Here is a 13,424-nt window from a genome sequence, read left to right on the forward strand (position 1 = left end):
ATCATTTCAAATATACAGATAATTTCTCCCGAATGAGGAGTCGACAAAAGAAGGTAGAAGTTTCCATTAAGCTGCCTCTTTCACTTTTTGAATCATTCCACTATTTATGAAGGGAGCGTGCAAGGGATAATGTCCCTGCAGGCGCACTATCCTTTGTGCCCTCGATGGCTCGGATGAATAGAGCGTCTGCCATGTAAGCAGGAGGTCCCGGGTTCGAGTACCGGTCGGGGCACACACTTTCAACATGTCCCCAATGAAGTATATCAACGCCTCTTTGCAGCTAGGGCGTCCGTTTAATTATCATTTCATTCTAACGAAAGCTGCATGGTCATCAACGGTAACTGTTCTTTCGGGAACAGATACCACCTTCATATATAGTTAAAATATGGCTTCCCGGTCATTAACCTTCTTGTGCGAACGCACACGCTATGCTCAAACTCTTACGGGACTTGGTAGATTAATCTGCCATGAGTAATGAGTATGATGGACAAACATCTATTAGGCGCACTATGAATGTAGTGGTGTGGACATGGTGGGAATGTGGGTCTCACGGGGAGCGTGCAAGGGATAATGTCCCTGCAGGCGCACTATCCTCTGTGCCCTCGGTGGCTCAGATGGATAGAGCGTTTGCCATGTACGCAGGAGATACCGAGTTCGAGTCCCGGTCGGGGCACACATTTTCAACATGTACCCAATGAAATATATCAACGCCTGTTTGCAGATAGGGCGTCCATTTAATTATCATTTCATTCCACTATTTTCGAAAGTTTAGAAGCAGATAACATTAAAGTTAGTGTCCTACTTCTGGAATTAGGTTCTGTTTGTCATAAAAAATGTTGTAGAAATGTTCAAGTTGACACCTATTATACTTTTTGGTTTATTAAGATAAAACGAATTTTCGTATCTAAAGTTTGTAATGTGAATTAGTTTAACTTATATTTGTTATGAGGTTATAAAACCAAGATGACAGCACTGTAGTTATTATATATAATAACGAATCTGTACCATGCCTGAACATAATATGGTAATTTTACAAAGGTATAGAAGTTAAAACAGACAGTTCAGAGGCTCCTAACTACACTCGCTTCCGTTTGAAAAGTTCAGGAGTTCAAAATTTGTGATTTACCTGGACAACGAGTTTATAGAACATAAATAAAGTACAGTTTTACTTAGTCATGAGGAGTAATGCCTGAGAGCCGCTGTAAAAGCGGAAAGTGATTTAGGAGCGAATGCTTTGTTCGCCGTCTGCATCGAGCATGTATAAAGAACGAGATGTATACAAGAGGAAATTATTCGATGCCCGTGAGTCATATGTGTTGTGTCTCGCCATGTTGCAAAATGTTCCGTGAATCTTTCCGTGACAGTGTCGGCTTAAGCCTTAAATGGCGGTAACAACTACTGATATGAATGCTTTTAGGTCGACTGAGATATCCTGCTTATTTAGTGCAAATACTTAAAAGCCAACTTTTGTGATTGTAGTAATGAATTGAAAAGCCCACGTTACGTTTTCGATGTTCTGTTTCGTGTACTGATCACTGATCATAGCAAGCCGTGTGGCAAGTGGTTTAGATTATTCTTTCTTTTATGGCTAGTAACTTAACTTGGATAATCGTGAACATAGAGTATAAATCGTCTCAGAACTGTGTCATGTGCTCAGTACTGACAGAACAAGCTTTAATTATTTGCAAAAATTAATTATTTTTGTGCATATAAGTATTGATTATAATATACTGTTTCGTTAAATGACAGTAAAGTCTTATTTATCGCCCTAATTCTCAAATACTTTGCACTATTCATGGATAGTTACGATATTTCACTTTAGTCTCGACGAGATGAATTGTGGACCAGTGGACCAAAGACTATGAACAGTATATACTCCATAGGTTTCTGGCTGTTTGTACATATAGCTTCCGAGCCCTTATAGAAGAGTGTGGTTTCCAAAATTCATTTCATGGAAGACTATCAAGCATTACAACGTACAAACTAAATAAAAGGCTTCACAACTTTACCCACTGCCCGGAACACTCACAATGTAGGTACACCAGGTGGCAAACCCTGAGCTGTCTACATAGCACTGACTTTCATGTGATTGACTTTTCATGTGCATCAGGAACAACTGAGGTACTTGGCAAGGAGTCCTTAAGATCAGTCATAACCAGGGCTTGCTTAGACTATGATTTCATTTTGCATGAACTTCAGCAATGAAACAAAATATATTTTAAAACGTTTATTTATAAATAGTAATTAACAGAAATAACAATCTATTGTTGATTCAGCTCACTCCCATGATGCACAAGGACAACAAAATAAATTACAGTTCACAAAATTCACTTAGTAAACAGTATGGTTTCACGGCTCGAAATCAATTTCTCTGCTATAAAACACGATCATCCACTACCAGTCGGGGTCGTGTCGATGTGGAGTGGAGGGCATGTGGTCAGCGACCCGCTCTCGCAGCAGTTTGGCTGACTTTCCAGAGCTTCGGTTCGCTACTTATTCAATTGGCATCACGCCGCAGCTCTCGCACCAAGGAAAATCCGTTTGCAGTGAAGTGCATCGAACGAGGATCTTCTACATATCAACATTCTATACTGGCCACTCATTTACGGAGGTGGACGTACAAAAAGATTAGCATAAAATATTAATAGGTGCTCTAAATGAGATAACGAGCGACGAGAAAGTGATCAAAGCAATTCTTTTTTGATGAACATTTACACAACATTTAATTCTTGAAACTAGGGAACAAGGAGACACGAGAAACAAGGATAACTTAGGTTTGTTAATACACAGGATAGTATGCTGCGTCAGATGGTGAGGCTATTGTTAGTAGTACCATGTTTTCACATCATTTGCAATGAATCAATTGTTTGTCAAGATTAATCCTCTGAAATCCTGTTGTTCTCAGTTGTACTTACCTTCCCTATTCCCATGTGTGAGAGCCTCACGAAATTTTACTGTTCACAAAACGAATTTTATTAAAAATTTCTCAAGTTTCTTGTCAACATAATCACCTTCTTCGCTCGTTCCACATATGCACGGTACGTGACAATAACGTATTTCATTTTTTTCTTTAATGATAATTTGTTGCAAAATTTTGTATGTAATACACAAAAAAGATAACGGCAAAGGAAAATTTAATAATGAATATCTTAAAGACGATGGTGCAAATGGTGTGAGAGGAGACACTGCTTTAAGTTAACACCTCTTAAGATATAATGTCTTTGATATTCATTGCAGTAACGTGTCTGAGAGTTGATGTAATTCGTCTGGACGCATCCAGTCGAATGATATTCATGGTGGTTGGCCACAATAATTTGGTGGGATGTAGGTCGTGTGCTTGATGCTAAGGTCGAATGGTGTCCAGTATCCAGGTGAGGAAGGAGGAGACACGGGTGTAGACAGCGGGATAGCCCACCATGCCGCAGTTTCGGGGGCCAAATGACACGAGGCCAACGAGGACACCCCTAGGTGGCTGGCCTTCGAAGGCCATGAGAGGGCCTCCGCTGTCGCCGGAGCAAGAGTCCTTGCCTTCCTTACCACCGGCGCATATCTGCGACGGCACGATGCGCCGGTTCCAGCGCGAGTACCGCTGCTGGCAGGTCTGCTCGTCCACCACCGGCACACCCACGTGCAGCTTCATTGGGCTGATGTCACCTGCAAAACACCAACACGCGCGTATTAACCAAAACATGGATATATAATAAATTTCATTGAGACAGAATATTTCTTTTGACTGATCAGCACAGATATAGAAAGGATCACTCGTGCCAAACTCAGCTTGCCCTTTTCTTGCACAACATCGTTGAATCATGGATGAAGGACTACAGGCAAATTCCGTATTCCTAGATTTCTGGGAAGTATTTGGCACAGTGCTCCGCTGCAGTCTGCTAACGAGTGTTCTCAGCAGCGCCCGCAAATTTTAGGAGCGGAACCTAGCTGTCGTCTAGGTCCATGCATTCTGGTGAGCTTCCAAAATGGTCAGGCTGAGATGCCAGAACTACACATACAAAACTTCATTCTATGGATTGATATAGTTTTAATTGAGTCATTGAAATCAGTGATTTCACGTAAGATGGATATTTTCAAAATGTTATATACATCTAAAAGTTGCTGTGGAAGAGCGAAAATAAAACGACACCGCCAGACTTCGAAGGATGTAGAGAGCATCTTGAGAAATACTTTGACAATAAGTACCCATGCCCAGTACGCTAATGTTGCTACAGAAATTAGAAATTACTGGTCCAATCAGGCCACCAATTCTGCAGGTAATGCGTGTTCTGCTGCGATGGACGCAAGTGGAATCGTCCACAGTGCGATTACTTAGATCTGCCACTAGTGAAATCGTTAGACATCATCGAATGCATCCACGCCTATCACAGCGTTATAGATATACATACCCATGTTTACTGCCGAAAGCATGGCCTAGAAGTAGTCGTCAGTCCCTATGATTTGCATGCTGTATTTTGTTGTTCCACGGATGGGTTTGACTTCTCAGTTTGTTTCTCGAGATACCATCAACAACCTCTCCCAGTTTGTAAGTGTCGATTTCTCATAACCAAAAATAACTTCCTAATATTTCAAACAGGAAAAAATAAGAATAGACATTGAAAGGAAACATTTAAAAAGATATAAGGACTACTTACAACAAGAGCAAAATACTTTACTTGGAATCTTGTTAGAGGTGGCACAAAAAAGATGACATTACGGAAGTAAGACGAGAAATGACTTGAAAGCTTTGAAATCTGACTGTGGGGAAGAATGGAGAAAAGTAAATAGGTAGAGAGGTAAAGGAACTATTAAGGGTTCGAAAGAAAACGGCAACAAGAAGTAAATCTCCAAAAATCTCCAAATAAACGTAAAAAGTTATCATTGACGTAAAATAGAATATAAAAGAGACAGAGACAGAAAAATGTATTTCATATACCCGTAGATGGATCTGAATGAAGAGATAAACTGGAAGGACTTGGATTTCGTGCAAGACTAAGAGCTGCTCATATCAGTCTTTTGTTATATATATATATATATATATATATATATATATATATATATATATATATATATATATATATATATATATATACTTCTGGAAATTGAAATAAGAACACCGTGAATTCATTGCCCCAGGAAGGGGAAACTTTATTGACACATTCCTGGGGTCAGATACATCACATGATCACACTGACAGAACCACAGGCACATAGACACAGGCAACAGAGCATGCACAATGTCGGCACTAGTACAGTGTATATCCACCTTTCGCAGCAATGCAGGCTGCTATTCTCCCATGGAGACGATCGTAGAGATGCTGGATGTAGTCCTGTGGAACGGCTTGCCATGCCATTTCCACCTGGCGCCTCAGTTGGACCAGCGTTCGTGCTGGACGTGCAGACCGCGTGAGACGACGCTTCATCCAGTCCCAAACATGCTCAATGGGGGACAGATCCGGAGATCTTGCTGGCCAGGGTAGTTGACTTACACCTTCTAGAGCACGTTGGGTGGCACGGGATACATGCGGACGTGCATTGTCCTGTTGGAACAGCAAGTTCCCTTGCCGGTCTAGGAATGGTAGAACGATGGGTTCGATGACGGTTTGGATGTACCGTGCATTATTCAGTGTCCCCTCGACGATCACCAGTGGTGTACGGCCAGAGTAGGAGATCGCTCCCCACACCATGATGCCGGGTGTTGGCCCTGTGTGCCTCGATCGTATGCAGTCCTGATTGTGGCGCTCACCTGCACGGCGCCAAACACGCATACGACCATCATTGGCACCAAGGCAGAAGCGACTCTCATCGCTGAAGACGACACGTCTCCATTCGTCCCTCCATTCACGCCTGTCGCGACACCACTGGAGGCGGGCTGCACGATGTTGGGGCGTGAGCGGAAGACGGCCTAACGGTGTGCGGGACCGTAGCCCAGCTTCATGGAGACGGTTGCGAATGGTCCTCGCCGATACCCCAGGAGCAACAGTGTCCCTAATTTGCTGGGAAGTGGCGGTGCGGTCCCCTACGGCACTGCGTAGGATCCTACGGTCTTGGCGTGCATCCGTGCGTCGCTGCGGTCCGGTCCCAGGTCGACGGGCACGTGCACCTTCCGCCGACCACTGGCGACAACATCGATGTACTGTGGAGACCTCACGCCCCACGCGTTGAGCAATTCGGCGGTACGTCCACCCGGCCTCCCGCATGCCCACTATACGCCCTCGCTCAAAGTCCGTCAACTGCACATACGGTTCACGTCCACGCAGTCGCGGCATGCTACCAGTGTTAAAGACTGCGATGGAGCTCCGTATGCCACGGCAAACTGGCTGACACTGACGGCGGCGGTGCACAAATGCTGCGCAGCTAGCACCATTCGACGGCCAACACCGCGGTTCCTGGTGTGTCCGCTGTGCCGTGCGTGTGATCATTGCTTGTACAGCCCTCTCGCAGTGTCCGGAGCAAGTATGGTGGGTCTGACACACCGGTGTCAATGTGTTCTTTTTTCCATTTCCAGGAGTGTATATATATATATATATATATATATATATATATACCAGTAACCACCTCATTTGTGGTGCAAGAGAAATTAATCTTACATCCTACAAAAGTGAGTGGACCAGTAAGTAATTCTTGTTGAGAGAAGTCGTTTGGTGTAATATCAAAGCTGCTAACAGTCTTGTACACAGGCATTCTTGAACGACGATATATTCTTCTCCTCCTGTAAGGCATGGCTGTGTGCAACGTGCGGCTGCCTCGAGTCGAATGAGATGCAGCTGCCTCACTGAGCCCCAAGCGGATGTAGCTACTGATAAGGCTAGGCGCGGCAGGAAGCTGGGCCCAGATAAACCTCAATGGCGGCACGGGAAACGGAGCAATTCTGCGGATCGCGCTTAGTTAAAACTATAGCGCGATCCTCCGCAGCCTAGAGGCGCCAAGCGGAACCTCGTTCAAGGTCACCCGCTGGTTAAATGTTGATTTGTTTCGATTTCTGGACTAGTCACACGTTCTTGAGTCCATATGGATGTGTGGAGAACACCTCTTGTGCATAAAACGTACAATGGAGACATTTAGCAAAAACCTTAGTTTACAAAGTAATTAGAATAATCCCTGTATTACTTATGGTTTCCTCAGAAACAACCTTGGACAGAAAAGGTAATTTCTCCAGTATAAACTATGCCTCAGAGTGGAAATTCCACAGTATTAAATAAAGTGCACCTATACAATCAAACCAATGTGTTGTTTTTTACATTGATAGTGCATGAAATGTGACATGGTAGATTTTTACCATCCCCTTAGATCAGGCCTTGCCAAGATTCACACTCTGTGAGTTGAGTCGACTCTGGTCAGCACCCCGGTTTCCCTCACCACTATGCTGTTATGAGTAGGTGTATGATTAAGATCCCTATATGCCAAAGGCTGCATGCATGGGAAACTTAGAATATGTAATAGATCCGATTTTAGAATATGTAATATATCTAATCCTATGGTTCGTAATACAGTGAAATATTCGGGATCTGGAAAATTCGAACGTTAGTGGGATTCTCAATTTCATGACAGAAGGAAAAAAACATTCAGACACATGTGTTGGAACAGTTTCTAAATTAACTTTACAGGCTTCTCTGTGCAGTCGAGAGTATTGCTTTTGGAGTAACATTCTTGTAAATTCCTAGATTGGATAAACAGGTCAGTAGCTGGTTACGTCTATGAGCTCAATTTGGAAATAATGAGATATATTAGCAGCCAAATACGAGAATGGTGTGACAGATAATCGAAATCCGTCGTTATTAGAGCAATGTCTTGGAATCTCTTTGATGTGACATCACATGTACTGGACTGCTGTTCAAATTGCTCGCCAATACTTTATAAGGCTTTAGACTTCATATACTTATTTTAAAGATTATTGGTGTTAATATTTGCTTTAAAAGTAACTTATTAGTGGACTTTCATTCACCTCAATCTTTCTTTTTGTGTTATTGGTTCGAGTGGTCTGTTATTCAGGCGCGAGTGTTTATGTCGTTCATCGAATTCTCGGCAGTATCTATACATTTTGCGGCGTGTGGTTGCAGCTGGAGCGGCTCTTAAGCTAAGTACTGACAAAATTGCTTGTGTGCTGTTATTCGGTTATTAAATTTAGTTGTTTTCAACGGTGTGTAGTGCTGTTTCTGGTGAAATAACGGCTTAATAAACTTTCTGAAACTTTCGCCCACTGTTTTTTTATATAGGTGTTTGTGCGTTGAAGTCATTTATTAAATTTAATACGCCAGTTTTCTGCAGGTGGTTTTTTGTTTGTAGTGAAATACTTCAGGAAAACTCTCGTTCACTCTGTTCAATTTTGTTGAGTGTTCCAGTGATCGCTTGAATTTTTGGTTTTACATAAGAAATTTTGTGGCATTGGTATTAGTTATAGCTTAGTAGTATTAATAAAAGTATTTGCTTCCTTAGTAGAGTGCGACATTCTAGATAACTATTGCTAGTTCTTTAAGTAGTTCTACTGTTGAAATTGACCTTAGGTAACGTAGACACATAGTTTTTTCATTAACTGTTAACATTTTAGACGAGTGAGAAATGTAGGTTTTGCCATAGCTTTGTGAGTAGTGGGTTGCAGTGTCAGATTTGTTCAAAATATTTTCATTGAGGGCAATCCACTGGTGAAGCCAGGGGGCATTCTAGCCCACTGGCTTCCCCTCTCCTGGAAATGCAGAATTTGTGGCAGAAATAAACTGAGAGAGTAGCAGGAGGGTAAGATCTGTGCCCTTAAAGTGCAGTTACAAAACGCAAAGGAGGAACTACATAGGTTGAGGAGGGAAAAGGGCGCTGGAGAATGGGAACTGGCAGTTGGTAAGAAGGCAGCTAGGAGTAGGGACATTCAGACAGTTGCACTTTGTGTATAACCAACAGATTTGACCAACAGACAGAATTTAGTGGAGAGGAGCCCCTTGTAACTGTAGGTGCAGGAAATATGCAGCAGTCCTCAGCAGATAGGTAGCCTAAGTCAGTTGCAAATTCTAACAGAAAGAAGAAGGTTTTGCTGCTAGGTAGTTCATATGGCAGAGGTGTGGGCCAACAGTTGCAATAAGTGTTGGCGAGTGAGTACCAGGCCACCAGCATTGTGAAGCCTATTGCATTCTTGGCTCATGTGACAGCATAGGGAAGTTATGCAGGAATTTTACGAAATAGGATCAGGTAGTGATTGTGGGTGGAGCTGCAAATATTCTCGACAGGGCAGGGAGTATGATGTAGGTGGCGACCTGGTAAAGATAGCTACTCAAACTGGTGGCACTAAGGCTCACTTCGTGCAACTGTTTCAGTGTCATGAATGGCCTCATCTTAATACTGCTATTAGGTGCGTTAGCATGGGGCTGGTGAAGGCGCTGATGCAGAAGGGCATGACTCACATTGCAGTAGTGCCAGTAGAATCCATCAACAGATTGCAGCTCAATAGGTATAGAACGGGGAGGCTGGAAGTACTTATAGGTGATAGTGTAGTGGGCAGTGAGGGATCACTCATGGGAAAATTCCTGTAGTAGTTGGTGTTAGAGCTGCACCTTTTTGTATTGAAGTCAGCTGATAGACATACCTGCTTAAAAGGAGTCCTTCTAACAAAGGAATCACCTTCGAAGGAGGTCAATATCCAAGTAGTGAAGGAATTACCGTATTTCATCAAAATGTAAGAGGTATTAGAGATAAAGTTAGTGAACTGCTTATAGATGTTGACTCTGACAGTGTTGGTATATTGGAGCACTACATAAACAATTCGACAATTCAGAGACTTCCATTACCAGGATAAAGATTAGCTGGTTGTTCTCAAGGAGTTCTTTGCAGAGTCGGGAGTGGCTGTGTATGTAAAAAACAGTATTCCATTTGAGTCCTAGAAGTATCATTGTACTGCATTGAACATATATTTGAATGTTGTGCTGGGGCAGTAGAATTTAATGAAACTTAACTTCTAATTTCTGTTATTTACAATTCTCCTAACTCTGACTTCAGAATGTAGTGACTTCAATATTAATTTTGTATTTGATTGAGTATGAAAAAGGATGTTGGAAGATCTCCTAATTTCATAAGATCTGATGCAGACGGCGATTTTTTCTAACCAGGGTGAAAGAAAACAGCAGCACAGCTATAGACAACATCATTATTCATTCTTCCTTACTACATGGGCATGCTATAAGTGAAAGGGTGATTGGCTTTTCAGAGCATGAGGCATGCATTTTAACACTAAAAGTTAACATAAATGTTGTATATAATTACAAGTTATGTAGAAAAGCTAAGCCAACGACAACAGAGTTTTTTAAGCCTCATTAAGGAACAAGAGTGGCAGGATGTTTATAGTGACAATAATATAGATGACATATATAATGCTTTCCTTAACACATTTCTCATGCTCTTTGAAAGTTGCTTTCCATTAAAACATTCTGAACAGGGTACTAGTATTAAAAGGCAGCCTGGGTGGCCACCTAGCGGGATAAGGACATCGTGTAGAACAAAGTGGGAATTATATCAAAATGTTAGGAGTAGTCACAATCGAGGTGCAGTAGCCCATTACAAACATTACTGTAAAGTGCTTAAAAATGTTATTACGAAGACAAAGAGTATGTGGTACACAACTAGAGAAGCTAATTCATGGGATAAAATTAAATCATATGGTCAGTCGTGAAGGAAATGTCTCGTCAGCAACATGAGGTCGACAATATAAGTCAGTTCGTAGTAAAAATATTTCTGTTACTGAGAAGTCAGATATATGTACAGTACTTAACAATCACTTTCTGCTGGTGAATTAAAAAAAAGTTAGATTCTACAGGAAATCATGTAACTCTCTCGGAAAATGCCTTTCCGAGACATGTCTGAAATACTCCTCTGTGATACTGACAAGGGGACATTGAGTCAGTAAATAAATGGGTGAAGACTACGGATTCTCATGGATATGATGGACTGCTTGGCTGAATATTGACTTACTGTGCTGGACATTTTAGTCCTGTACATGTAATCTGCACTTTGTAATTTTTCCTTTAAGAAAGGTCAGTTTTCTGAACGATTAAAGTACTCAGTAGTAAACCCACTTTATAAAAACAGAGAAAGGGATAATGTAGACAATTTTACATCTATTTCTATGCCATCAGAGATGGCAAAATTATTTAAAAGGCTGTGTATGTAAGTATGATTGATCATTTTATTTCATATAATTTGCTGTCAAATCTACAGCTCAGTTTTAGAAGTTAACAACTGAAAATGCAATATCTCTTTTCTTTGTGAGGTAATGGATTGACTAAACAAAAAGTTTGGAACGCTAGGCAACTTTTTTGATTTAACTAAGGCCTTTTATAGTGTTGTCCACAAATTATTGCTCCAGAAGTTGGACCATTATGGAATACGAGGAGAAGCTCCAAATTGGTTGACATTTTACTTTAACAACAGGCAGCGGAATGTCATTATTCACAGTGCTGAGAATGTCTGAGTGGGCACAGTTAAATGTGGGATTACCCAGGGATAAGTGCTGGGGCCACTCCTATTCTTTATTTATATAAATGATACGCCCTCTGGTACTACATGTGATTCTAAAATATTTGTGATTGCTGGTGACACTAGCTTGGTAATAAAGGATGTTGTGTGCAACGTTGGCACCCATTCAAACAGTGCAGTTCATGACATAAGTTCATCTCTTGTAGAAAACAAACTAATGCTAAATCACAGTAAGACTCAGTTTTTACTATTCTTAACACACAGTTCAACAAAACCCAACGTTTTAATTTCACAAAATGGACATATGCTTAGTGAAACATAACAGTTCAAATTTCGAGGTGTTCAGGTAGACAGTAATCTGTCGTGGAAAACCCACGTTCAGGATTTTGTTCAGAGACTTAATGCTGCCACTTTTACTATTGGAACGGTATTTGAAGTAAGTGACAGCTCCGCACGAAAAGTAGTCTACTTAGCTTATTTTCATTCTCTAAGACATATGGTATTATATCTGGAGTAGTTCTTCCCATTCTGAAAAGATACTTTTGGCTCATATACGGGAGGTTCAGGCAACAAGTGATGTAAGTTCGCGAATCTCTTGCCGAACCCTGTTGATTAGTGTTGGTATTCTGATATTGGCCTCTCAATATGTATTCATTCTTTGCTGTCGTTTCTTGTTAACAATGTTAGCTTATTTCCAAGACTTAGCAGCTTTGACTGAGTTGACACCAGACAGAAATCGATCTGCATTTTGATCGCACTTCCTTGACTCTTGTACAGAAAGGTGTGCAGTATACTATTGAATCCATTTTCGATACCTACCACAACAAGTTAAAAATCTTAGCAGTAATCCACGCGCTTTAAATCGAAACTAAGAAGTTTCCTCATGGGTCATTCCTTCTATTCTGTCGAGGAGTTCCTTGAAAAATTAGGTTGATCCCTGTGTTATATTGTTGATTGCGTTTACATAAACCTATGGCTTGTCTTTTTTGGGTTCATTAACTTTTTATTTGATCTGTTATTACTTTTATGTTGTAATTTCATGTACTTACACGTTGCATCAGCTTGGTCATTTGCTCCTCAATTAGGTCCTACTGAACTAGACGTGTACAATAAAAATAAAGAACTCATGTTGATGTATTCCCGTTCCTGAAACGTAATCAGTCATGTCTGGTCCACAAACGACTAGCTTGAGCCGTGGGAAATGTTCCATGTCATGAACTTGAAGCTGATTTTTCCATATACTCGTAGCATCAATCTCGTTCGCCATATCTGTTACCAAATGATTCTCCACTTTCATTAAGACATTTAATGAATTCAAATACCTCAAGATGTCCTCCATAGAAGATTGTGTCACCACTATACTTATCATTAACTCTCTTTTTTCCCTAATGTCCGCCTTCATTCAGCATCCACTGTCGTTCATCAGAATACAAGTGCATTGTACAGTCTTTCTGCCCGGTTCAAATGGCTCCGAACACTATGGAACTTAACATCTGAGGTCATCAGTCCCCTAGAACTTAGAACTACTGAAACCTAACTAACCTAAGGACATCACACACATTGATGCCCGAGGCAGGATTCGAACCTGCGACCGTAGCGGTCGCGCGGTTCCCGATTGAAGCGCCTAGAACCGCTCGGCCACAACGGCCGGCTTTCAGCCCGGTGTTATAATGATGTTTCAATGAGTGTTTTTCCAGCTCACAATAGTGTGATGCATTATTAACCACCTCGCTTGGCCTATGGATGATAAAATTGCTATGGCTTCTTCACTTTTTCTTTTTTTGGCAGGGACATTGACGCCATAGTATTCCTAAAGCAGAATGAAATCAAGTTTAACACAAACAGTAATTTCAGCGAACAGCTTGATGTCTGATAAGGCGACTACATCGCTCTAGAGTTGTCGAGCTGCAGTCTCCATTTTCGTCTTCCTCTTCATCCTTCAACTCACTCGCTGGGTAGGACCCTGCCTGGAGCGCTCGCGCT

General features: G+C 41.5%; 1 protein-coding gene across 1 annotated transcript in view; it reads right to left on the reverse strand.

Moving 5' to 3' along the window:
* Positions 1–2,242: 2,242 nt before the first annotated feature.
* LOC126177485 (serine protease easter-like) overlaps positions 2,243–13,424 on the reverse strand; it is a 65,865-nt gene continuing 54,683 nt past the window's right edge. Inside the window, exon 7 of the mRNA XM_049924459.1 lies at positions 2,243–3,654. Within this exon, the coding sequence (XP_049780416.1) occupies positions 3,344–3,654 (311 nt within the window). The 3' untranslated portion in view covers positions 2,243–3,343. The remainder of the gene's footprint in view (positions 3,655–13,424) is intronic.

Source organism: Schistocerca cancellata, chromosome 1 (assembly GCF_023864275.1).
Source record: "Schistocerca cancellata isolate TAMUIC-IGC-003103 chromosome 1, iqSchCanc2.1, whole genome shotgun sequence".
Lineage (NCBI taxonomy): Eukaryota > Metazoa > Arthropoda > Insecta > Orthoptera > Acrididae > Schistocerca > Schistocerca cancellata.